A 26,844-nucleotide genomic window follows, 5' to 3' on the forward strand; every position below is an offset into this window, starting at 1 on the left:
AATATTTGGAAGGGCAGAGAGAGCCTGATCGGAACTTAACTGAGTCAAGTGTTTAAGAGCTTTCAAAAAAGGACTTTCTTTTCCTCGATTTCGTTCTTCAGTTTACTTCTTTGGGAGTAACTTCTTGTATGGAATTAAAACGTGCTACAGAGCTGGAGATGTTCCAGCTGAACCTCCAGGAAGTCTGCTCTGTTTTGCGGATGTTCTCATCTCCACGCGGCCTCAGAAGCTACACCGACCGCCACATACCTCCAACAGGAGGGAGGAGTTCTGTCTATGTAAATACTTGCTTTTTCCATTCTGACACATGAAACAACATCTAAAGAGGGACAGAGACTCAGGAATCTTATATTCCGAGTCAGCCTGAACATAAGGATTGCAGGCAAAAACCATATGTGTGAAAGCATTTACATTAAGTCATAGTTCTCACACTTTTGGCTCCTGCAATAGTTTTTCGGCATTATCACTATAATTTTATACCAATATTTACATATTTAACATATTGATAACATAGTCCAATTCTATGCACACGTTGTTAAAACATCATTTTCTCTATAAACACAGGTAGTGGAGATAATTCTACCTATTATTGCTAGAATTATTTCAAATGCACTAACATAACCTGTAAAATATGAACGTGCATTTTATGATGACAAAAGTATGAAGGTAAACATTGTCTTTTGGAGTGACACATGTCCAGCTAATGACTACAGTGGAAATAGAAATTTAGAAACATATTGAAGTGAAAAGTGTGTTTTTTACTTTAAAACAGAGAGAAAATTCCTATTTTTCAAAGCACATTTAAAATGAATATTTATTAAGGAAACGATGCAATTTACATCTCCTCACAGGCAGAAACCTGGTTACTTCTACTTTTTGAAAAGTCCATTCAAGGCCAACGCCAGGACACTGCGGAAAATCCTTCTAAAGACATTCACATAATTACGGTGACTTAATTTTTAATAGAAGCCATCACTGATTTATTGTTTAATCACTTCACCAGAGTTAAGTTATATTTTAATGCGAATATTTTCCCATAAAAGCAGCACTCATAATAATTTTACATATGGCAAGTCCTGCTTATTGTAGTAGAGATCCTAGTTGTGTCCAACAAGGTTTGGAAGTGGCTGCCTCTCAAACAGTCCTCTTGGTTCCCTCTCAGGCTTGATATATTACTCTGTGTGAGGGCTGCTTCCTTTCCCCCTGACTCACGGACACCTCAGGGAACTAAGGACCCAACTACCTCTCACATTCAGGATAAAACTCTCACCTAACTATGCTTCTGCTACAGGCATTGTGGGATCGCTGATTAGTCAGAGGGCTCTGCACAGGGACACCATGAATTTCTTTGGATTCAGCAGGCCGTGGTTCTGTTCCAGCCACTGCCAGTGGACCAGGAGCCGAGCACCCCTTTCCTAGGAGAGGGGCTGGCATTTCCTCAACAGCAAAACATTCCTTCAACACGCACAGTTTTTAAGTCTCAAACAAAAATAGCTATTAAATTAGGAACGTTAGGCTTAGTAGAGGGTAAAGCACACAGCAAAAGCATTCATAAGAGCTACATCCATTTTGATAAATTCCTTTAGAACAATAGTTCTCAGAAACAGGGTATGTGTGTGTGTGTCCCCATGCTAAGGTTTTAGTGTATCTTGAGGAGGGGTAAGAAGTATAAAAATTTGTAGGTTGAATATTATAAATGAAATTTCGAGAGGATTCTGATATATACTCCCCCAACCCCATTGAATGAACTGAGATATGAGTAACTTGAAAAAGGGAAGTGCTTGAATGAATCATCGTTGAAACTTTAAAAACTCTCCCCTAGCCCAAGATGTTGTTCATGGTATAAAGAGCAAGAAAGTACTCATGACAATTGCTAGGTAGGAAACTGCATAATAAAATATGACACAAGGAACTAAGACACAATCTGAACCTCAGGTTCTTTGGCCTGTGAAATTCACCAATATGCCAGAGTACAGCTCGTCAGCCAAGCTCAGGAGCTGAGAGTGACGCACTCCGCTGTTACTGGGCTGGCCTGGCCAGGCAGTCCACGGGGCCAGCCCGGGCAGGCAGAGCCCGGACAAACCAGGAGAGCTCAGGGCGCCTAGGGGCTCTGCGGGCATGCCCTGCTGAAATGAGGCTTTTGGATGCTGGGGCTGCGAGCCCCCAACCTGGAGCAGCTCTCAACAGCATTCTGGATTATCTGACATTCTTGTTCTGCTGAGGGGCTGGAGGTGATGCAGGTATTCAAATGAGCCAGGACGGGTGACGGGAGCCCACTCACTGGGAAGGGAACCGCATCAATGGGGACTTCCCATGAAAGCCAGGCCGTGTGCTGGCAGATGAGACCCTGGGAACTAGTGGCATGCTCCTCCAGACAGCTCTGAAAGGGGAGGACATTGGCGGGGATCTGGTCTTCTGGACCCACAGGGGATGGGTTCTTGGGGGCAGGGCTGGTATAAGTAAATGTCCCCAGTGCAGAAGACCCCTCACCACCTCCATTCCCGCCAGCGCTCACTCTACCCTTGTTTCACACACATCCTGCACTTTCAGTGATCCCTGCCCTATTTTTACTTTTAAACCGTCCAGCTTTTCTCTTTGTGTCAAGTTTCTGAAGCACAGAAATGCAATGGGTTTTCCTCTTGGTGGTAGAAATGACAAGTGTTCCTGGTGGCGGCCCCGGTACTCATTCCAGACATTGGACAATCCTACTGGCCACCTGGAAATCTGTGGGCCTGCCAGCCACTCTCAGCTGTGGATGGGTTCTTCTTCTTTTCACCTTTCCTGGTGAAGGTTCCAGAAGGCCACAGATCTTGGTTTCCACATTTGCTGTACAGAAAAGGAGCACAGCAGCTCTAAGGCTGAACGAATTACATTTTTACCAGCTGTTTTTTCCACTTAAGTGCAGTGTTGTTAGCTTGTTCTAATCAATAAACGGGCATCGGAAGGAGGTTTACAAACCTTCCAGCTCCACCAGGTAATATGTCAGCAAGGTCAACAATATTTATGAGCCCTCGTTTAAAATCAAGGGGAATAGCAGTGGCTGCCCAGAGGTGGCTGCAAATGCATCTCCTATTTTAGCTATTCTCTTCTCTTTCAATTGGTAATTTTTTTTTAAGTTCAGGGAAAATATCGGTACAAAGTGCTGAAAGGACAAAGCCTGCGTGCTGCCGTGATCTATGTGGAAGCTACGAGAAAAACATCCCCTCTTGGCTGCAGCGCCTCTGTAGAAAAACTCAGGCTGGATCACGACTTATAAGGCACATTTTAAGAACACCCAAATGGGCCCTAGGACCTCTGGGTGAGGAGGGCTAAAGTGCCTTTTTCCAGGGGAGGCCGCCTACTTGGGCACCCATCGGGGTGGGCTCTTTCCTGGAGTAGGTGAGTAGGCAGCAGGATGGGGTTGTGGGCGTGCTGGATGAACCTTGGCTTGGCTCTTCAAGAAGGATTTCTAATCTTAAAGGGCTGGCTCTGGTGAGGACCTAAGTAATGATGCTGCTCTCTTCTCCTCTCCTCCCTCGTCATCCTCTCCCAGGACGTGCGCCTTCCAGGACCCACGCGGTCCCCACTGGAAGCACCAGCAAAGAGGGCCTGTCTTCCGGGACACGGTGGGAACCTTAATGAATTCACCCTGAAGGCCCTTTCCCTTAACTCTGGGGCAGGGCTTTTGTTAGAGGCCCTTTTGAAACAAGGAATTCGATGGAGACAGAAAAATACAAACATATGAATCCTTTCTGAGGCTCTGTAATAGAAGTTACAAAAACTTACTTCTACCAGCAGGTGTTAAAAAATGGAGATTTTACTGCTGTCATGCAACTGGATTTCATAGCTATAAGCCAATAGCTGTGATGAAGGAATTATTAAAGTGTTAAATATTTCATTTAAAAGGGAACATCGCAGTCACTTTACAAAGAAAACTCAGAACTCGTCCGTTGAACGCCTTCAACTGTGAGAAGGCTGGGGTCCCAGCTAGGCTTCCCACAGTCTTGCATGGGAACCCCAAGGCCTGGTCCCGCCTTGGCAGGAGCAGAAAGGCCCGGGTATCAGGCCCTCCCTCAGCAGCCTAGGGTCAGCCACACCTGCTGGCAGGGTCTCCGTGGGTGGGAGGGCTCAGGGACCTGAGGACGTGCCCAGATGGGTTCTGAATCTGAAAGTCCATCCTTGCTTTCTGTAGGTCTGCTTTTCTTGAACTCATTGTAAAAAGCCGCTTTCGGCAAACTAGGGTAGAAACGATTTCTTGTCGTAGCTGCATTGACCGCTGACCTCTACAGCTTCTCCAGGAGGCACATTATATAAAGAAGCTAAACATTTTCATAAATAAACACTAAGAAATCAGAGAGGTTCAGAGAAAAGTTTAAATGATATTTCATCATAAAAGAAAAAGGTAAAAATGTATTTCAAAAATAATGGCTTCATTAAATAAGTATTTCTTGAGGAAAAATGAATTAGAAATAAATACAAAGCTGACCCTTGCAAGAGGCTTATGGGAAAAAATTACCTCCTTAAAAAGCTACGCCGTATGACAAGATGCTAGGCCTCAGTCACACAGTAGCTAGAAAATGGATTTTGTTGACACTTTAAAAAAACCAGAATAGCAAACCAAAAAAGCCAAAAAACCCAAAACCAAGAAAACTTTGACTAATTTTATTTTAGGAAATGACCTGACTAAAACAACACTTGAACGAGAAACTAGAATACGCTTCACTGGACAGCACAGCTTTCCTCTTAATCCCTTCAGCAGAACAATAAGGCTTCCTTCCAGAGCCTCAGCGCCCTCCCACTGGGAAATCCCACCTGTCCCGGCCTCACAATGAGGCAGCCCCGGGGACCTCCGGACACCTGGTCGGGAAAGGCAGCTTCACTGTCCCTTGGCAGAAATACTGCAACAGCTACCTAGTTACTAACCTGTCTTTGGAAATACCCCAAGACAAGAAGTTGAACCATCTGAAATTTCTAGTATTTGATAAGTTTTAACCTAAAAAATAGCAATTTCATATGGTTCAAAGTAACGCATATTTTTGTGGTTAGCCTAAAAAGCAAATCACAAACAGCATGTTCATTGCAGAGAGGAATCCTGGAAGGCGAGGTGGTACTGTGAAGAGGCGGTGTGCAGGCGAGAGGGTCTTTCAGCAGCAGGACAGGCCTGAGGAAGGGATGAGGGCTTGGTACTGTGCAGTCAGAAGTTTTACCAGCCAGGCCTTCAGAAAGAAAGGGTCAATGTGCTGGAACTCCAGGGTGAGCTCACATACAATCACGTTTTTTAAAATGTTGACATATATAAACCAGGTTGAAATAGATAAACCTGGTCTCAATCTCAGAAGTGAGACTACGGTGAAAAATGATATGCAACAGTATGTTAAACATATACAGAATTAAAATGCACAGAAAAAGGAATTGGTCCAGGAAACATTCATTCCACATTACAATGGAGCCGCTCCTCTCAGTCTGCAAAGCAGGTTGATTTCTGTTCCTCCACAGCTTCCAGGCAGCTCTGAGATGTCAAAAGACTTTTCCTCTAAAAGACCTACCCACTCACTGTTGATTTCACTGATGTTACGAGATACAACCTGGACAGAGAGCAAACCAAACTCATGCCAGACAGAAAGGGGCGTCTCCACATCTGGGAGAACCAATTAACTCCCTGTTAGCAACCATCCACCATCCATCTCCCCTTCTTCAAACAGTAAAATCCATATACCTGGCCCCTGCCCAGGAGTAAACGATTGAGCTAAATGTTAAAAACCTGGCTTCCACATGCTGTGGTGGGGAATCCCAGCCCCCACAGCAACCACTAACCAACTGCAGGCAGGCCTGGCCCAGGGGACTCCAGCCCCCACCCTTGAGAGAAGGCCCTGAGTGCAGCACCCTGGGTCTGCAGCCAGCCTCAGAGTTCCTAGAACACCAAGAGAGAAGGATGTGAGAGGCTGTCGCACTCCCACCCCAAAACTTTGCTGGAGTGGACCTCGTCCCAGCTAGAGGTATCTACCCGCACTGTAGGGCTTTCCAAAAGGGGCAGGGCCATGGGGGGGCCAGATAGCCTTTACCAGTATCCTAGCGGCTACTCTGAGGTCTTCCTGGTCACCAAGACCTATCATGACCTGCCAGCCCAGGAAGCAGCCTGGCCTGGTGTAGGCTGAAAGCCAGGGAGGCAGGGGTAGGTGTGGCCAATCCCAACTCTGCTTAAGCACTAGGGAATTGACTGAGGAGCCCCAGGGGCCCGCCTGTCCTCGGCTCTAGGAGCAGCAAACACTGCCATGGGCAGAAGTGAGGGGGAAAAGGCTCAGCGGGGGTTCAGTGCTTGCAGGGGTGGTTTGGAGAGTGTCTGATTATTTCTAGTGCCACCCTCCTTGCTGGCCACCCCTGCCCTGGAGTTCCTGTCAGCAGCTGCAGAGGCCTCTTCCTCCTGTTCTTCCTGGCCTGTCTGGTGAGACCAGGCCAGCAGGGTCTAGCTCCATGGCCAGGACCACCATATGACTTGGAGAAAACTAACGATTTTCACGGAGCTTTTGCCTCTATGTTTTTCATGAAGTTGCACAACAAACCTTAGGTAAACTTCAGGGGTTTGCAGGCTCGCTCTCCCAGCCGCCATACGATTATGCAGATACCTCCTGCCCTGGTTTTATAAGAGAACTTTTCTGTCCGGAGACCTTACATTTCAGCTCACGTATTTGACAGGCTTAAAGAGAAAAAAAGCCTGCTGGGCAGCTCTTCAGCCCTGCTCCTCCTGGCAGGCGAACCCCAAACAGAGATCGTATAGACAAGAGTTCACCACTCTAAGATCCCCAAGCCCCAACTTTAATAAACAAAACCAATCTCTGACTTCCTTCGGCCATTCAGCAACATCCTGCCCAGTGCCCGGCCCGTCAGGTGCACAGTAAGCAAGGTCCCCCCACACCGTCTAATTGGCTCACTGGCTTGTGGTGCTGGGGAGAGGTGGGCCCCTAGCTGGCGGCAGCTCAGGAGGCTTTGGTAGTGCCTCTGTCCTGGCAGCGGCCCATTGGTGGGCACAGATAATGAGAGGTTTCTTGGACGTTTGTGGTTCCATGTAAAGGCTCACCCACTCTAGCTTCCTACTCGCCCATCCTAGAGATCCCCACTGAACCCTTCTGGAGACAGTTCTATATGACTCAGAGGACAGCAAGGCGCCTGGTTCATTATAGCTGCACAGTTTCAGTTCATTATGCACAAAACGTGCTCATGACTTCATCTGTTCGCCTGTCTGACTTGGTTAGGGAACTCAGGTATTAGCCCAACCTTCAGGGGTTTCTTTACCTGCTTCCCCTGAAAACTTCTCTCCATTTTCAAGTTTGTTTTGTGCTGAGAAGCACCGCAGCAGTTAGAATACTGTTAAGCTTACCCAGCAAATCCGATGTGAAATTCAAAATTGCTTTAAATTCACATCTAAAATCTCAAGGTAATTTTCCCCCTTTAAGGATATAGAAGTGTACGACTCCATATATACATCATATATGAATATGTGTTCATTTATACACAAAAGTGATTATGAAAAACTCACTATGCAAAATAAATTTCTGGCATGTGTCTGGAATGATTTTAGTTGCTGTAATTAATTTCTGTATTGAGCAGAGCCAAACACAAGCTTTAAAAGAAATGTCTGGGAAATGTTTTAGGTTATCACAAGCCTTAAGCAGGCTACATACAGGTAAATTCTCAAGCTATCTCTTAAGAAAGAATATATCTAACTCTGGTACACTTGAGAAATTAAATGTAAAATTATCTGAGAAGCTCCAACGCTGCTACCTGCTATGATGTAAGTGTCACCGACAGAGTGTATGGAAATAGCTAAATGTCCACGCACAAGTCTCGTTTTCTGTGCTGTTGGCAAGCAGATAGTTGAAGTTCACAATAAGCTTATTGAAAAATTTACTGCCATTCAGATGTGTTCCTATTTAAACCTTTCAGCCAGTGAGAGTCAAGAGTCGATCTGCATGCATCATTTTTATTGCCTTTGCCAAGAATTATGCGACCCTGTGCCAAAACTAACACAAGCGTTGGAATGGGTGGAGGCGGCGAACCCCTGTCCCTCCAGCTCGGCCAAACGCTGTCTCTGTTCAGCTGATGTAAAAATACCAAGTTGGTATACTCAATAAAATGAATGGTGATGTCAGCGATCGTTAATAAGTCAAGCTCCCCAAAGGAAACACTACAGATGGCTTAGTTACTGACCTTGCTGGAAAACGGGATGGTGAAGAGCCGGCACGGGGAACTCTTCAATAGCCTCGGGCTGGTGGAAATAGGCATTCAGCCAGGCTGCGCACTGCATCAGGGGCTCCGGACCTCCAAGAATTGCAGTAGGGGCTGGGACCTCCATAGCACTGCAAAAGTGAGAACAGGGGCTTAGTAAACCTCTGGGCCCTGCCTCCACACATCGGAAAAGCAAACACCTACTGCATCTAAACGGGCAAACACCTGTGGCTGCTTCACGGGCACACGTGTCTCAACTAGCTGTGCGGCAGAAAGGGGGACCGGAGAGGCAAGGACGCACCGAGGCCCCGCACGCACTCTCCACCTTCAGGCCTCCCAGGATGTGCGCTCTGAGGGTCTGCATCACAGCGCAAGGCAACCCAAGTGACAGTGTCCCTTTGTAAGGCTTAGATGGCACGGCTGCACCTAAATCATCAAGCACTCACTATTGGAAAGTTTCCAGAAATATCGACACAGTCATTAGACTGCACCACACAGCCCACCCCACCCCGACTCCAACAACGCAAGGCCACATCCACATGTCCTGCCTCCTCCGTGGCTGTGTGCTGTGTTCAGGGGATTCCTCAGGGTTGACTTTCAGTCCTCTGATTCCCAGGCTCCACTCTGTGTTTCCTTCATCGGCGAGTCTGTCCTCTCGGGGGCAGCCCTGTGCCTTGTGTACCTGTGTCTACTTGGTTCTTTGTCAAACCTTCCTGGTGTTTGTTTTGAGACAGAGTTTTGCTCTTGTTGCCAAGGCTGGAGTGCAATGGCTCGATCTCGGCTCACTGCAGCCTCCACATCCCGGGTTCAAGTGATTATTTTGCCTCAGCCTTCCTAGTAGCTGGGATTACAGGCGCCTGCCACCATGGCCAGCTAAGTTTTTGTATTTTTAGTAGAGACGGGGTTTCTCCATGTTGGCTTCATCACATTGGCCAGGCTGGTCTCGAACTCCCGACCTCGGGTGATCCGCCCGCCTGGGCCTCCCAAACTGCTGGGATTAAAGGCATGAGCTACCGCGTGGCCCTCTTGGTTCTTTCTGGCTACTCTCCTCCCTTTGATCTCCTGCAGCTTGAACCTGTACCTCTGGGAGTCGCTTCAGACTGTTTCGTGGCTGCTTCTGTTTGGGGTGTTCATTCTTCTGTGGCTTCGACCTGGTGGTCCCTCATGGAAAGGATTCCCCATCTCCAGCAGGGGTGGATTTTCTGGGGCTGTGTTCCACGGACTGAGGACATGGCCCCAAACGGGAGGTCTCCCGCTGCCACCCGAGGCCGTGGAGTGCATGACACATCCCGTTGTGATTTCAAGTGCTGTGGACCCCTATGGGAAGCCCTGACCCTGGGTCCGATTTTTTTCAGGTGACTCCCTTCCTTCCTTCCCTGCCTCTCAAGGCCTCAGACAAATGGCATGCTTCCCCAGGACTTCCCAGGCTTGGAGCGTGGAAATTTTCTAGTTTCCTTTTGCAGACAGTGCTGTTCCTCAGGCTTCTGTGAAAAGGTGGGAATTGTCACTGCATTGTGGATGCTGTGGACGCACAGCTCCCGCAGGCCCTCCACCCTTCCTTCCTGGGCTGCCTCGGGGGGCGTGCGCTGAGATCTACAGAATGTTTCTCCTCGACATACGCATGCTGCTCTGGGAGGGTCCCAGTGAAGGCTGCACTTGCCTGGACATGTGGCCCAACACAGGCGACTGATGCAGCCAGGAGCACTGTCCTGACTCCGTCCACACAAGGGATGCATGGCCGGTCCATGGAGAGGAGGCAACAGAGCCATCCTGGGTGTAGGACAGACAGTGTGAACACAGATGCAGAGTGAAGGCCTTGGGGACTGAGACTCACAGAAAGGTGGGCGAGGGCTGTGCGTGTCAGGGCAGGAAGGGCACTTTGTCCTATGAGTGGGGCCCAGTGTGAGTGGTGGGGGCTGGGGGACCCTGGCCAGAGGCAGAAGGCACTGCAGCTGCCCTGAAGCAGGGCCGCAGCAGCAAGAACATGGCAATCGTGTAGGGAAGAGCTGGAGGAGGACCACGAAGCTGGGGTCAGGGATGACTCTCAGCTCCAACCCCAGCCCTGTGTGGATTCGGCCTGTCGGCCCGGCCCTGTGTGGATGGGGCTGTTGCCCTGGCCCCGTGTGGATTCTGCCGGTCTCCTTGGGCCTTGTATGAATGAGGGCCCGTCTCCCCGGCCCCGTGCAGAAGGGGACCTGTCTCCCCAGCCCTGTGTGGATGGGGCCTGTTGCTACCGCTGGCGTCCAGGAGGACCACAGCCCCGGAGCTGCAAACGACCAGCATTTCACGTTGTATCACAGAATTGGAGGCTGTTTTAGAAAAGGAGATGTAGTCAGAACTTCTTAAAACACCTTCACACGAAGAGCTCAGATGATCTCTGGAGCAATTAGTTCTCGCCTTTCCTGTGAGGTAAAAACCAAGCTTGTACAAATCTGAATAAAGTCAAAAGTACATAATGAGGCAAGAGATAAAAGGAAGCCTAACACCTTCCTTATAGTTAAACAGGTTTACTCTCTTATGCAGTTAAAGCGGAAATAAAGATAACTATAGCTTACACGTCTAGTTAAACAAACACAGCCTTTCGTGTATGGGGTTTGTGTTAAAGATGATACAAATTACTTTGGCTTAAAGTGTCCTGTGGGCGGAAATACCCTGGCACTTCCATTCAGAAAAGAAACCAGGGCCTCAGCAGCAGAAACTTCTTTTGCATTCCATCTGGGATACTCACATTTTAACAAGAGACAAAAACGGCAAAGCTGGGATCTAAAGTTCCGGAGCTTCTGCCTGAGTAAATGCCTGTGGTGGCGTTTCCATTTCCCCAGAAGACAGCAGACATGCCCAGGGGCACACACGGCCGTGGGCCTGCGTCTGCGACAGCTACAGTGCGTGGTGACACCATGGCCAAGCACATGGGGCAGCAGGGAGAAGCTAAGGAGAGGCGCAGAACTGCACCCGTGTTGTTATTTTCATGTGGAGCCGTGCTTGCCTTCCATTGCTGGGGGAGATGTGGGGGAAAGAGACCCAGTGAAGGGTGTGTCCAGCGTTGCTTCGCTTTGCGGTCCTGCAGGTGCAGAAACGTGCATGTCATCCGACAGCAGGGGTGGCGATGGAAGACCTTGGGCCAGTCTCACACGCCGTCCCGTGCTGGAGGCTGGGTCTCCAGGCTGCAGCATTTTGTGGGTGTAAAAGTCTCTGCTGAGATCCTCGGGTCTTTCTAAAAATGGATCTTTTTGGGTGAGATGCACACAGGGGCCCCCATACACTGTTTTTCACGGTGGAGCAGGAGGGTGGTCAGAGGTTTCCATGCACACAAATCCTGACGGCTTTAAGGAATGAGCCAGAGAATGAAGGGAAAAAGAAGGAAGCTCACTAGCATGACCGACAGCCATGGACAACTGAGACCAGCAGTTGGGCCTGAGAACCAAGCCCAGCAGAACCGGCTAGAGTTGGCAGACCCCGTGGACACTGTGGCCAGACAGAACAGGCCCCGGCCTTCTCCAAGCTGCCGCCTTACCCAGATCCCTGCCCGAGGGAACTCACGCAGACAGTGCCCTCATTCAGCCCAGTACCCTCAATACACAGGTTGAGGTCTCCACAGCCCAAGCCACTGCCTGGAAACCCTTGTCAGTCCCGTCACAAAGAGGCCCTGGGGGAAGCCGGGCTCACTCTGCAGGCAGAGAATGGGCCTGCCGAGCAGGGCAACGAAGTGGCCTCTCTCAGAGTTTCCTTGGGGGATGGAAGTGCTGCCTTCTCACTGCCCAATTTCCTTCCCCGTTAGTGAGGTCTGGCCATGGAAAGGAGAACTTCTGCTTGGCTTAAATATTATTCAATTTCAGAGACACATCTTCAGTCATTCGATTCTTGCTCTGCTCTTTGCTAACCGAATAAACAGTGTACTGATGCTATCTAAGAAGAACGACGGGGAAATATGTAATGTACTTTGCTGTCCTGATCCCCGGGGAAGGCGGCAGAACAGAGGGGTGGAAGCGCCGTGCAGTGAGGGTTAGCCCCAGCTCCCTCCCGAGTGACGCACAGCTGGCTGCTGTCAACCACCACTGCCCAGACAGGAAGAGCAAGCGTAATGGGGCCCATGTGCCCCCACCTTCAGCTGGGGAAACAAGACCCCTGATCAAGCCACCTGGGCCTGGCACCTCCTGCAGCAAGAGCTCAGCTGACATCTCCTTCAGGGTTCGAGGGATGGGACAGGAAGGGGCTGAGGTGCTGGGTGAGGGTCTTGTCTCCTGCACTGCCTCTGCTGGCGTCATGAGCTGGCGTCCGTGGTGGCACCTGGGGCTGCAGAATTTGGACTCCGAAACAAAGGTGCTCCCTCGGCGAGGATGGGGTGGAGAACAGGGGCTGCCTTTTCAGTGGTGGGTGAGTTGCAGGGCCCCTGGGTAAGACTGGGATGTGGGATTGGTTGGCAAGGCAAGCACCTCAAGGTCAGGGTTAGTCTTCAGGACTTGCGGGGTCTCGCTGGCCATCACACCCTGCAGATGGGGTTTCTCAGGGAAGCGAGGGTACGGCGTGGGAGAGGGGGCCTTCTACCACGAGAGCTGGGAGGTTCTGTGCCCCCAACAACTGCTCAGACTCCAGAGTTCGGATTCCTTCCTCAGCACCCCTAGGCAAAACGGGGTGCACTCCGGCAGGCCAAGGCTCTGCCCACACGGGCGTCCTTCTCTCATGCCGCTGGGGGAATTGAAATGTGAGCTGGCTTTCCTAGCATTTCCCACTCTTAAAAGGATATTTGAAGAATTTTTATAGTAGTAAAATTCATCTTAAATTGATTTTTTATGCTTCTGCTAAAGATCTCAACCTCTGATTTACTCTGTAGCTCTCCTTTTTAACTCTTTCTCTATTGGCATTAGATAACTATTCATGGGTGAAATGTAATTAAACAGCTTTGATTCTGAAGCAAGGATTTATGATACTACATTTAAAATGAATGGCATTAAACACACACATAAAACCAGATTTTTAAAGCCATGACACAAATTTCCATTTCTATAGTAAAATGAAATTTATTCTCCTGCCCTGCCCTCTCCTCCATCCCCGCCGCGCTCGGCCCTGGAAGAAGAGCTGGGGTGATGGCCTCTCTCTCGGCGGCGCTTATCACAGGGGAGTTCCTCAGGCTTCCCCGCTGGCGAACCCTGAAACACCAACAATTACGGGCTCTGTAGCCCACGCTCATGGAAATCCTACAACCCGGTCTTCCCCAGGGGCTCTGCAACTCACCCACTACTGAAATGCTGGCCCTGTGGTCCGCCCCATCCTCGCCGGGGGAGCACCTTTGCTCAGAAGCCCAAATCCTGCAGCTCTGGGTGCTGCCACGGACTCCAGCTCGCGATGCCAGCAAGAGCCAGTGCAGGAGACAAGACCCTCACCTGGTCCTCAGCCCCTTCCTGTCCCATCCGTCAAACCCTGCAGGAGATAAGACTTTTGCCTGGCACCTCAGCCCCTTCCTATCCCATCCCTTGAACCCTGCAGGAGACAAGACCCTCTCCCAGCATCGGTGGGGAAAGGCTCAGAGTCGCGCCTCCCCCAGGCCTCTCCCAGGACATCACGTGTCACCCACAGAATAATCTCGAGGCAAATATCATGACACAGGTGCCTTTCACTTTCTTTGACTTGGCACGAGAGGATGGTGGCTGGTGGGCGAACAAGAAGCCCAGATTTGCTGGGCGTGGGTACATGTGATAACAGGGCGTCGGGCACCTTAACACAGCAAAGCTAGAGCCATGTGGGCCTGGCTCAAGGATTTAAGAAAAACACAACTGTTGGCAATGCCAGGGGTTCCTTAAAATCAAACAGGACGACACTGACCTGTCCTGGGTAGAAGCTCCCAGGGCTGCAGCAGACTGGAAGGCCCCAGTGATATTCTCCTGGATGTGCCATGTGTGGGAAGCGCCCCAACCCATTCCCCTTCCCCGGCTTGGAAAAACAATGTCCCAGTGATGAACTGCCTTGCAGATTTGTTTTGATTTAAATCTCCTTCCCTTCAACCCAAACCAGGGCACAGAAAGGTGGTTAGAATGTTCCAGCACAAACTCATATGAGCACAGGAGCTATTCCAGGGAAAAGCGTCCTCCCTACCTGCAAGAAGCTTCCTTTCAAGACACTGATATTAGCAAGAACATGAAGGAAGAGTGGCAGCAGTCTTGATCTCAGCCTAGCTCGGCACGAGGAAAGCAGAAAGCAGAAAGGAGGAAGAGTGAGTGTTCCTGGTACCACGGCTTCCAGGCTCTTCCCAGTTTAGAGTGCTCAACATTCTAAAACTCAACCAGCCAGCCGGGAGATTTGGGTATTCAGATTTTTGGGTGCCTTAAGATTCCACTGGCAATAGAGAATCACTAAATGCCCATTTCTGAATGAATTCTACTCCCCAGAGACATTAACACTTGATGTACTTGGCTTGAATCCTATTTGATTAAGAAAATTGGCCAAGAGTTCTTCATAAGTTACTCACATCTGAGGCACCATCGGGCTGACCGTGGGACACTCCAGATGGGGAGTGCTGTGTACCCTCTGCCTCTCCTGTGACCCGAACACCTCCTCTCTCTCTCCACGGATGACGTTTTCATCTTATCGTTTGGGAATGCTACCTGGCCACCCTGGAGGGTCACCCAAGGAAAGAGTTCGTTCCAAAGACAGGTGCTCCTCTGAGTTCCTCTGGAATCTGTCAAGGTGCTGAGCTTGGATGCAAGGCTTCCACGGGGCTGTGAAGGAGGCTGCACGGAAGCCCGTGGGGACCTGAAAAGCTTTTAGTGGCCTCACCACACACAGCACTTTAGACGTTCAGGTGACGAGCAACATTTTCCAAGCCCAGCTAGTAAGCACCCTACCTCCTCTGGCTTCCAGAACCTGGTGTGGAGGGCAAGGGGAGCCTTCGGGACTGAAGGGCAGAGCAGCAGACTCCGGGGTTCATGTAGTAACATGCCTTCAGCCAAAGATTATCCACGCTGCATGCAGACTCTTGCTAAATATCACTGGTAAATGCACAATTATGTCCCATTTAGAAGATCTCTAGCAGAGTGTCTTGTGTTTGATGGATTTGTCCTGCATTTAATTATAACTTCCTGCTAAAGCTCAGATGTTTTCTTTCAGGGGTAAGATTGAAGAAAATAAATAAACTATGCTACCTGCTCTCAGTAAAGATCATTTTATTTTAAACAGGAGGCTGAATAAAACCTTTTGACTCTATATTTCAGACAAATGCAGTGGCTTAATTTCATTCAAGCATTTACTGAGGATCTGAAATGCATGCGGATGGTGGTGAGAATACTGACTCAGGGCTGTCCGTTCCTCTGGAGTTGACAGCCGACTGCGCAGGAAGGGAAGGTGAAGGTCAAACATACAGGTCAACATCAGAAACAGCACTTCCGCCTTCCAATGGCTCCGATGTTTCATGGAGTCCCCGAGGAGGCTGTGAAGGAACATGACAGTGACTGCTCTGTGGCTCTGCCTGGTGACCAGCAACTGTTTGGGCACTATGACCATGCACATTTGACAAGGTGCATGCAATTATTTGAATATTCTATAGTTATTTTAGGAAACTGAGTAGAAACAGGGAAAATTAAAAGTGCTGATGTTAGTATAGGAAACATGGATCTCAACAGTGCAACTGTGGCAAAGATAAAAAACAAATGGCACACCAACGGGCTCATGACAGACACAACCGCGGCCTCGCTGGTCTTGAGCTGCCGTTGCTAATGACAACGATGATGATGGCACTGACCACACACCGTGGGCTGTCCCCAGTGATTCATGTGCTACCCTACTGATTTCTCATGCAACCTCAAGAACAAGATGTGTTCAACTATGAAAGGAAAAAGTGAATAAACACGCACGAAGCATCAAAAATACACTTAAGTTTATGTAACAAACAATGACAGGTATGAGTACTTTTTTTTAAACTTTCTGGTACAAGAGGGCCTCCCACTTATCACAGGTGAGTCTACTGATTGACTCTTATGTGTTTAGTTGTGGGGTCTATTTTAAAGATGCATTCTGTACAAAAGGACATCATATAAGACAGGGAAGTGAGTGATGCGCACAGCCCATTCCTAGTGCGGAAGTAAACAGGAGGTCTTCCTGGAGAAGGCCGTGTTCCATAAGTGCTTGCAGGAGGGCTCTGAGGAGCTCTGGCTGTCAAGTCAGCAAATCTTTACTGCACTTTTACTGTGTGGTTCATAATAAAGACGGACATAAATCTCACTCCTTGCCTTCATGCCTTCAACCCCGTCCCAAAATGAATCCTATGTTTATGATCCTATCATAGGCCACCAACGGGTTCGTGTACCAATGTCAATAATGTGAAGAGGAGAAAGAGGCCATTTAAAATTAACTTAGGTTCCAAGTTACTTTCTGGGTGGTCGTAGGTATCTTGCTAAAACTGGATACCGATTTTTAACCGGCGTCCTATGCCCTCAATATTTGGGGCTCAAATTAATGTCAGATCCTAAACAAAACCACAAAGGTATTTACTATAGTATTTTAAAACACCCACCAAAAATACAGAGAACACTTTATGTAAATTTTCAACTCTTCCCCATAAGAACTATATATATTTTTCTTTTTAAAAATAATTGATTCTTAAAAATACAGGAAATAATGAAAATATTTTTAAAAGACAACTTAAAGAGTATACTTGGCAGATCAGAAAGCCTTAAAAAGCCTATTTACTTTCCCCCCCTAAATGTTCAAGTCATTAAAAGGAAAATTGTATTTTATCAACATTTTAACATATCATTAAAAGTCTCTACTATTTGACAGATGAAGATAAAAACACCCCAAAACTATAGATGAATGATCAGGTCCCTAAAGATTCCAAAACAATTACAGGATGCAGAGCAATCTAGCTGAATTTTATTCAAAAGCTTACTGCACTTGTGTTTTCTTTTATTTTTCTATCAAGAAGCCCATGAGGCTTAAGCACAATTCATTATGTATGAGACCCCACTTGCGGTGCTTGACTGTTGATTAATAGCAAAGTTTGCTGTATGTACATTTGCAACATTAGATGCATACAATATGCTAACTTATTCTTTCACTGAAACTAATTATTTACAAAAATGACTACGTGAGACTACAATTTATTAAATGCATGCATCCAGTCTCAATTTGGCCCCCAAAGACAGCCTGGAATGAAGATCTTTTACTTGATGTGACAACTTCTAGAAACGCTATTATTAATATTGTAAATGTGGCAAATAAAGAGTTCAAATAGCCTTATGTCTGTGTTGCACGTGCCTTCCACCACCGCAGCAGTGAACAGAGCTGCTTTCTAACGTTTTACATACACACGAGGGCACGTTCTTCTTTCTCAGCTTAAATTAGTTTCTTAGAAATGAAGCGTTTGTATATCTGTAAAGATATAAACTTTTAAAGAGTCATTCCATTAGTCTAAACAAATTGTTGAAACTTGCACAGGGTAGCTATTTCTCAAAGGATCTTTGAGGCTAGGCAACCGTGCATTATTCAACAGTTCTCTTCCCCAACCCTAGAGAAGAAGCCACATTAATCTATACACAGAGATCAACACTGCATGCCTGGACATGGGCTTCAAATGGGGCATCTGCTCAACCGCTGGTGTCTGTCATGTTAACACTATGAGGCACACAGCCCAGAGCAGCAACCGCCTGCCCTGAGCACCCTCTGCATTCTGGTCTCTCTCTGCTGGGCCAAACTGCACACCTTGCAGTTTCCTCTTCGGATGCCCTCAAAGCTTCTGTCCTGGCCTTGCCCTGCCCGGCTGAGGGTGGGTGCCCCTGCAGGCCCTGGAGAGAGAAAGAGAGGACTCACTCACTCTTTCCTGCACAGGCCAGACACGGAGAGTCAATGTCCACGTCCACAAGAGAGGACGACAGAGCAGGTGGCTGCTACAGGCTACTGACCGCTTGGTGCCACTGGAGTTTTCCAAGGAAACCTGAGACAAGCACCTGCGTCTCAACCAAGAGCCTGCTCTGGCATGTAAGAATTTAGGGGCAGAGAAGAACTGAACCATCAGTGAGAGTAGATGAGACGGGCACAAGATGACTGACTTTGTGTCATGCAATTTCATGTCCTCGCTCTCTCAGGAACACAGCCAAGGTTAGCCACAGGCAAGGCGGCTGACTACAGAAGTCCCAGGCGACATGACGCCTCGACGTCACATCTCTTTTACACAATATGGCACCTTGGGCAGGGGTACATGAACATGGCTGAGGATCAACACACTCTAGGAAGACAGCTCGAGGTAAGCTCTTCCACAACACTGCACAGCTGCTATTTACTGAGTGCCTAACACGTGCCAGGCATGCCATTACAAGCTGTTCTATTTATTCCTCCCAAAGACCCTTGGGGGAGGTACCATTATCTCTATTTCTGAAGTAGGAAACTGAGGTCCCGAGGTTATGTAATAACAACTTGCCAAACGCATAAAGGACAGACCCAGGAATGGAATGAAAGCTGGACTCCAAAGACCTTAGTCTGCGGCATCTCCGTGGAATTGAAGCACTCCGGCTCTCCTCTTTGAAATGGAGGCCAGTGGTCACTCCTCATCATGACAAGTCCACAGGCCCACATGCTCTGCACTTGGCGGCATATATTCTACATAGAATAGCATTTTGATTTACTTTCTTTTACTTTAAGATTACTTCTGTGATCTCTTCCCCAATCCACAGGACAACAATCCAGGCCCACTGCCCCATTATTCAAAGACAATGGGAATGTGAGTATCCAACCTACTTTCTGTTACACTCCAGAAGCTTCCAGAAAGAGAGACTAGGTGTCCACATCACAGAGTCTCAAGCTCCCAGACAGCTGCCCAGCTGCTCTTAAAGGAAGGTCAGATTTACATTTAAACACATCAGTGACCTGTCCACACAACACACATCAGTATTCCACATAGGCAGGAGGCCTGGGTCCCAGAATGCCCCCCGGCCTGCCATGTCCCCTGCTGTCAACCCTCCAGAAGCAAGGCCTGGAGTGATTCAGGCCACAGCACTGCACTCAATGGCTTGATGAATGCACAGGTGAGGTGTGGACTGGGCTGCATAAAGAAGTCCAACAGGGGGCTGCCCAGGAGGGCTGTTCCAGTGAGCCCTGGGACAAACAGCCACGCACCATCCTGGGGCTGGTCCCAACTCTGCCTCCAGCCCTGGGCTCCTACCCAGCACATTCCCAGTGCTCAATCCCTGCCCACTGAGCGAATGGGTAAACAAGACACAAGGGTGCTGAGGCTCCTCCGTAGCACGTGCACTGAAAAAACACCTACATTTCAGATTTCATTTTTCCAATGAATAATTTGCTGAAAACCATTCCCTAGGGGGAAGAAAAACTCACAAAGATTTTCTAAACAGTGAAAGCTACATTTCTCTGCCTTTTCAGATTTTGTAGTAGACTGCAGAATACCAAAGTTTGTGAGAGCCCAGGAAATGGGCATCACTTCCAGTTTTGCTTACTTTGATGGGACTCTGCAGTCAGAACCTGGAAATGCTGCAGGTTTGAAGACACAGAACTTGGTGGGTTCTCCTCTGTGTCTGTTCCATTCCCCATCCCCGATATAAGGCACTCGACTTCATGATGAGATGAAACGAGAAAAATGAAACAAAGCAGCAAATCCTTCAAGCACCACCTTCATGCTGTAACTGTCAATAGTCTGTTGAGTTCCAGCAGCTCCACTCGTTACACTAAAGCATCTATGCTGTACCCTCATTTCTCCTCTAGGCTTCTGGGCCTTTAGGGAGGAGCCAGGCGGTCATTAATAAAGGGGGAGTGAAGAGGCCCCAGTGAGGAAACCTTGACTCCCCCCATGACACACAGCAGACACCAGCAGGTCCTGTCTGTAGGCATGCCTTCTCATCTACTGGAAACACACCGTAAGACCACAAGGACAAAGCCACTCCTGGGAAATGGAAGCCTGTGGTCACCCCTAACCATGACAAGCCCACATGCTGTCACATGGAACAGCCTGCCCCTGCCCTATCCACCGGACGTGCAAAGGGCCGAGTACCCCAGAAAGATAGCACCTGATAAGGCCTGCAGGCTGTGCCAGAGCTTGGGAAGCCATGCCCGCCCTCTGAGCTCCTCGCCCGCATGACTTTTCCATCTCCCAGGAAGGCAGCGGTTTCTGATTTGTTGTCTCTATTAAAGAACAGGCTTGCTTTCTCCTGTGAGTCCATGCAATGAGAAATAATACTTTTGGTACTAACAGGGCTAAGATGTACCTACCCCTAATCGACACAATTCATCTCCACACAGCTTACAGACTAACTCTGTCATCATGCAATTCAGAAAAAAATATTTTTTGTCTTAGCAAGAGAGTATATCGTAATTTAAATTTAACAATCATAACTAAATGTTCTGAAGACAACGCTTTTCTTTCCAAAAGGCGATGGATTATATGAGGATTGACCTCCACAGGGCTCAGTCCCATTAACTTGTATACTAGGCTCATTAATAAATAATTCTGTCACTAAATTACCTGTCTTGTAAATTGGTTTGTGCAGTTCTAAATAAATAATAGATAGTTCCCTATTATCAAACACAGTGGAGTTTTTAAAAGAGAAGCACAGCTTATAAGATAGTACTGCAATTTTATCCGGGAACAACTTTCTCCAGCTCACTTCATAGAAAGCCCTTGTTTTTCCTGTTGATTGCTGCAGCTGGAACAAGTTAGCTGGTTAGCAGAGTTGAGAATACTGCATTTAATCTCAGACAAGTATCTTGACTATCCATCAGTGGCCAAAAAAATCCTCAGCAACTATTAAATGGACAGTTAATATAATTGTATTTTAAAACACTGAGGTCATATTTAATTTTGAATTGAAACTCTTAAAACACGCTTTCTGGCAAGGATATAGAGTAATAAAACAACGTTAACTACAGAAAAAAATCTAAAACTCACATTATTAAAATAAATCTTTTTTCCAGAGTACTAATATTTGCAAGAAGTAGATTACAAGAAGCAGAAAACATTTGTACTTTTTCAGCAAGTATCGTTGCTGGCACTGAAACTCAGGGTTTTCAGTTGAAAGGATGAAGTCACGCTGGAGGCCAGAGTTCAGATGCGGCCCCCTCCCTTTCTCCTTTGAGCTGGCTGGTCTCCCGGCATCTTCTGTCTTCCTTCCAGGGTGCTCAAACTTGGTTCAGCTACACCCTCAGGTCTTCCAAGCAAAACTCTACCCAGCGAAGAATCCAATTATGTTCCAAAGCAGGAAAGAAAAGTAACTGGGGCTGGGAAAAGTCTCACAAGAACAAACGGGGGGCTGGAGAGTTCTGAGAAGGGAGGGGAGAAAGCATTTTAGCTGCAAAGCTAGCCAAGGAAGATTCCCTTCAGGAAGCACCCATTTCTACTCAAAGCAGGCTGGCAAGTCCAATTTTGTATGCCTTTTTTCTCCTCTTCAAAAATCAATACAGCCCTCTGGGAGGCTGTCATGCTGCAGGCAGGCAGGTCTGTGGACCGTAAGCTCCACTCCTAGACCAGGTCTCAGCCTTCCCAGGGGAAGGCAGGAGGTGGTGTCAGGATTTTCCGGCAAAACAATGCAGCATTTATTTCCAGGTGTTCTCTGATGGCCAGGACAAGGAAGAAGCCCCAGCATGCAAACCCAGAGCCAGGGGCAGTATTGCCAGGAGCCTATGCCTTGATTTCACCCCCCAACCCTTCAACTGGTACCTCAGAAGGGCAGAGGTGAAAGACATGGAGCCTCCCCCTGAGAAGAGCTTCTGGGAACTCCAAAGCGCCATTCAACTAAGGCGACCAGCTTTATTTCTGTGGCACCTGACGCCCTGGGCTTCCCCCACCCCATCCTGCCAGCCAGCATGTCCTCTCCCTGCTGCCTGGACATGGGGGCCCCCCAGTCCCCAAGGACAGACTGTGGGCCTCAGACCACCTCATTCTGAGCCACCTGCCCATGGGAACTGTGGGAACTGTCATCACTTTCGGAGTCTCACTTTTTTTTTTTTTTTAGATGGAATCTCGCTCTGTCGCCCAGGCTGCAGTGCAGTGGCATGATGTCGGCTCACTGCAACCTCCACCTCTCGGGTTCAAGTGATTCTCCTGCCTCAGCCTTCTGAGTAGCTGGGATTACAGGCGCGCGCCACCACACCCTGCTAATTTTTGTATTTTTAGTAAGGATGGGGTTTCACCAACATGGTCAGGCTGGTCTCAAACTCCTGACCTTGTGATCCACCTGACTCAGCCTCACAAAGTGCTGGGATTATAGGCCTGAGCCACCACACCAGGCCTCTCCTTCTCTTTTAAGCTCTGGTCCCAAACTACTACCTGCTTCCCCAGCCAGGCCTCCCCCTGAGCATAGACACACTGACCAAGAGAAGCCTCCACCTGCTGCCTGGACATGCAAGCCCTGCTGCAGCCCACGGCCTGCGAGAGCTAGAGTTATGCTTCCAGCGAACGCTGAACCCTTCTTAGCTTAGACCGGGGTAACCTGGGGATCTTTTGAAAGGAAAGGATTCTTAGATGCTCAAGAAAATTCCAGTTTGAGAAACTTGAAAAAGGGGACTTCTTAAAAGAAAATACCTTTCAATTGCAAATTAATATTACAGAAGTGGCACTGACCTTTATAATGGTGAGATATTCATCTTTAAAAATGTTAGTTGCAATGAAAGCACATCTTGGAAAAGTCTCCTAGACCTCACTGATGCCTGGAAATCCTCTACTTGTTTGTATTCGCATTGGTCCTCCCTTTCCTGTGGTCCCAGGTTGGTTAACATGGACTTACAAGACCATCAGACAGGTACAGGTACAAGAATAATCCATCAGAGATTAAAACCTTCTAGGCAATTCCATTTTCCACCATGTGTTAATACTGCACTAAAAGTACATTGGTGGATTTTTCTGGATAAAGACTGGGTGACACTTACTCCTTGCCCTGCTGGGCTTTGCCAGCGAGTGACGTCCACTCTACGGAACTTACCGTGGCGCCGCATCACTGCCCACACTGGGAATGACAGACGAGAGCAATCGCGAGGTCTGGGGCTGCAGCTGAGGGTGGCGGCTCCCTCCAGGCAGGCTTGCATGGACACTGCTCCAAAGATAGCCTGTCTCCCTCCATGTACATGTGAAGTGACCTCAGTTTGTCACTTACAGGCCAGTTTGACACTCAGAATGCACTCTGAGCTTCTTTCTTCTTCCTTCCACTGCAACCCTGCAGCTGAGGCCCCAGATGCCATGACCACGCTAGGCCCATGCCACACCCGGACCCACAGGACCTCCTTGCTGCCCTTGGGTCCCCATCCCTTGATGATGGGGCCTTCCACATCGCCACTCGGCTCACATCTGTTGCCACACGGGATTTTCAAGGTGTCCAAAGTCAGCATGCCTCCACGTACCAAACTTGGCCCACCATCTGTTTTTGTAACTAAAGTTTTATTGGAACACAGCCACACCCATTTGTTTACTCATAAAGCAACGGAGCTAAGTAGCTATGACAGAGATCTTTTAGCCTGCTAAGCCTGAGATAATTCTTTACCACCTGACCCTGCATAGAAGGCGCCTGATAAGCCCCTGGTCTGGACTCATACTGCCCCGAGCTTTTCTTCCCTGCCTGGAAGCCACTGCTCAGGGTCTCCAGGTGTATCCTGTCATTCCTGATTCCTGACCACTCTCTGCGGGTCCTCCCACCTGTAACGCTCCAGACCTATGCCCTTCTTCAAACCCTAATTCAACTCTGAGTCTGTATCATCTCCTCTGCTAATTCTACTTACAATCACCCCAGACCATATATTTGGGTGGTATCAAAGAATTCAGTCGCTAAAATCATGGTAGCTGCCATCCCCTGAGCACCCACTGTGTGCTGGGCACTGTGCTCGGTGCCCCATGTGCACCACCCCCATCTAGTTCCCATAACAAGGCAGGTGGTGAGTATCTGGATTCTGGTTTGATTAATGAGAAAACCAAAGTGCAGAGGAGTGAGTAACTCCCAAGGCCATGCAGCTAAGTGGCAGGCACCAAAATCTAGAGCTTTGACTTTAGCACCTGAGTGGTGGCCTCTCCAACCTGGCTTCTAACACCTTCAACCAGGAGAGCGCATGGACAGCCCAAATCCTCAGATGAAGATGCCCCTGGAACAGAGAACTCAGGCCCTGCAGGATCCAGCCCAGGCACCTGCGTTTGAATTCGTCACTGTGGGCTGCCTCAGGGTGCACCTTCTCTCCAGTGTCCATGTGGCAGGCACACTCCCGGGTCCCTCCTTCATGAAACCCCTGACACCTGTGCCACTGCCAGGCCTGGCTTCTTTGTGCCTCCCCCACCCCCGTTTATTTTCAAGTCTCTCTGCTCCCTCCTCCATGATGTTATTTGAAACCCACAGCCCCAAGGAACCTGTCCTTTCAAAGGCTGCTCAGGAGCCCCAGTTACCCGAGCTAACACCCTCTTCTTACTCCCGATGCCTGCGCTGCCCAGGTGCACACGCTGCTTCAGGACACTGCCCGGGGCTGACGCCTGGGCGCAGCTGCCTGCTGTGCTCTCTGCCTCTCCCGAGTCCTGTTGCCAGCTCCTCTTCCTGCTTCCACTCACCTCACCCTGACTACCAGACAAGGCTCTGTGTGGACTGGGACAGTGTTAGGTGTCACTTTCTGAGCACCGGCAGGGGACAGACACAGCTGTGCCACACTAGGGCTCTTGCCCCTTGCAGCTGCCTATCCAGAACGGCCACCTGGAAGCTGGTCATCACCTCCAACTCCTTAGGCAACATCAACGTCAGCCTTCTCCCCATGCCGGGCACAGCTCCCATTCCCACTGCTGCCTTCAAGTTCTCCCACACCCCACGGCAGTTGGTTTCTGCTTTGCAACATCTCTCATTTCCATTCCCTTTTGTTGCCACTTCTGAACAACCTCCAGAGCCTCTGAACTGGCCTCTTCACACTCCAGTCACATCCAGAGAACCTGCCCAAACCAGATAAACCTTCCTAAAATCCTGCCTGGTTGTTACCCTCCTGCTCACAAGCCTCCCCGAGTCATCACCACATACTCAGAATCAGATCCAAACTCTGCGTCCAGTGCTGGGCACAGCCCTGCAGTCTGGCCTGGGGCTCAGGCTCTGTCCTGGCTGAATCCCAAGCTCCAGTCCATCTGGCCAACTTGCCTCCCCCTGACCTTCTCCCCTTTTCCCCCAGGCCTTCCCACTCCTGGGACTTTCCTATTCCTGTCCTTGCACCTGGAATGTGGTCTCCCCATCCTGGCCTCAGACAAGTGCATGGCACCCATGGCTGGGACCTTTCCAGCTCTCCTGCGGCCAGAGGGTCACCTTGGGACCACCATGTGTGCAGCCCAGCCTCCCGTCTATGTGCCACCCTTAAGCAGCATACGGCACCTCCAAATGCTCTGGGTATGGTCCTGTGGTTTCCACAAGTAAAGCCCACACCTTTGGACATCTCTATATTACTCACAGCAATGGACACCACAGTGCCTTTTGTACATACTCATGTCACAAATAGCAAAGACTGATGAATTATTAATGAGTGAATAAGTGAAAACTGCAAATGAAGGAAGGTGGGGGCAAACAGGTGTTACTGAATATACTTAAAATGATTCGGAATTTACTTTAAAACTGACGAAATGTAACTATTTTGCTATATTCTGTTGCCTATCGTACTCCTAGACTTCTTTATCCATTTTCTAAAAGACAATTCTACAACTTAACCACTTAAGACACATGGAAGTAAATATGTGATGTAAACTACCAGTGTTTTAGATTGGGCTTCTACTGCATGTCTGTTTTGATCAAAACTTGAAATAGCTAGGGAATGACTGTCTGAATAAGATCCAAAGGACAGAGGGGGAATTTCATGTTTTTCAGCTTTTGGTTCCACCCAGAGCCTAGGATTCAACAACAAACATTCACGGACCTAGGGTCTATCTGAATGAGTTTACGACTTTGGCACATAAGGACTCAATTTTAATATCTTGCCATCTACACGGCCAACCCAGTTAATTCCAGTATTACTCAGTTTTAGATTTATCACGGCCTATCATCTCTCTTTTCCCAGGCATTGTTTTGTTGGTCTAGCCCAGAAAGCACTGGGAAGCCAACGATTTGAAACCCCACACAGCAGCATGAGGCAATTCAGAGCAAACTTGTCAAGTCTAGTCTTGGCCAAGCTGATCAGAGTTGGATCAACAGTTAAGCCAAGAATCTTCTCAATAATTCCAACCGAAATGGCCCTTTGCCTGGGAGCATAATGTTTTTATAAGAGCTGCATAATCGACCAAGAAAACAAGCTAGAAGACTACAGAAAAAGGGTGTGTGCTTGTGTTAACCGAAGGACCTGCTCCATCACACCACTGTCTTCTTGAAAAACATTTTTAAGAATTAAAGTCAGAATCAAAATAACTATTTGCAACTCTCAAGCTACTATCTCCAGCTCTTTTTGGTCCCCATGTTCAAGACTGAATGCCTTCCTGCTAATTATGATGTACGTGATTGAAAAACCTCACTCCTATCTCTAAGAATCAAACCAGAAACTGGAGCTCTGTTGGGTGTGGAGCTGAACGCCTCATCTTAGAAACACTGCAAACCACCATGGCTTGCAATTTTCAATGAAATATTTTTATGGGACAAAGTGAAAGCTAGAAATGACTGACTCTGTTGAATATTGTAAGAAACAAAGGACAGGGTTGGGCTTGGCACAGTGGCACACACCTGT

The 26,844-nt window shown here is 48.4% G+C and overlaps 1 protein-coding gene across 1 annotated transcript in view; it reads right to left on the bottom strand.

Annotated features, from left to right (window-relative positions):
• MGMT (O-6-methylguanine-DNA methyltransferase) overlaps positions 1-26,844 on the bottom strand; it is a 299,041-nt gene that overhangs the window by 41,659 nt on the left and 230,538 nt on the right. The window contains exon 3 of the mRNA XM_055245448.2: positions 8,185-8,333. Coding sequence (XP_055101423.1) covers positions 8,185-8,333 — 149 coding nt within the window. The remainder of the gene's footprint in view (positions 1-8,184; positions 8,334-26,844) is intronic.

This window comes from Symphalangus syndactylus, chromosome 2, assembly GCF_028878055.3.
Source record: "Symphalangus syndactylus isolate Jambi chromosome 2, NHGRI_mSymSyn1-v2.1_pri, whole genome shotgun sequence".
Lineage (NCBI taxonomy): Eukaryota > Metazoa > Chordata > Mammalia > Primates > Hylobatidae > Symphalangus > Symphalangus syndactylus.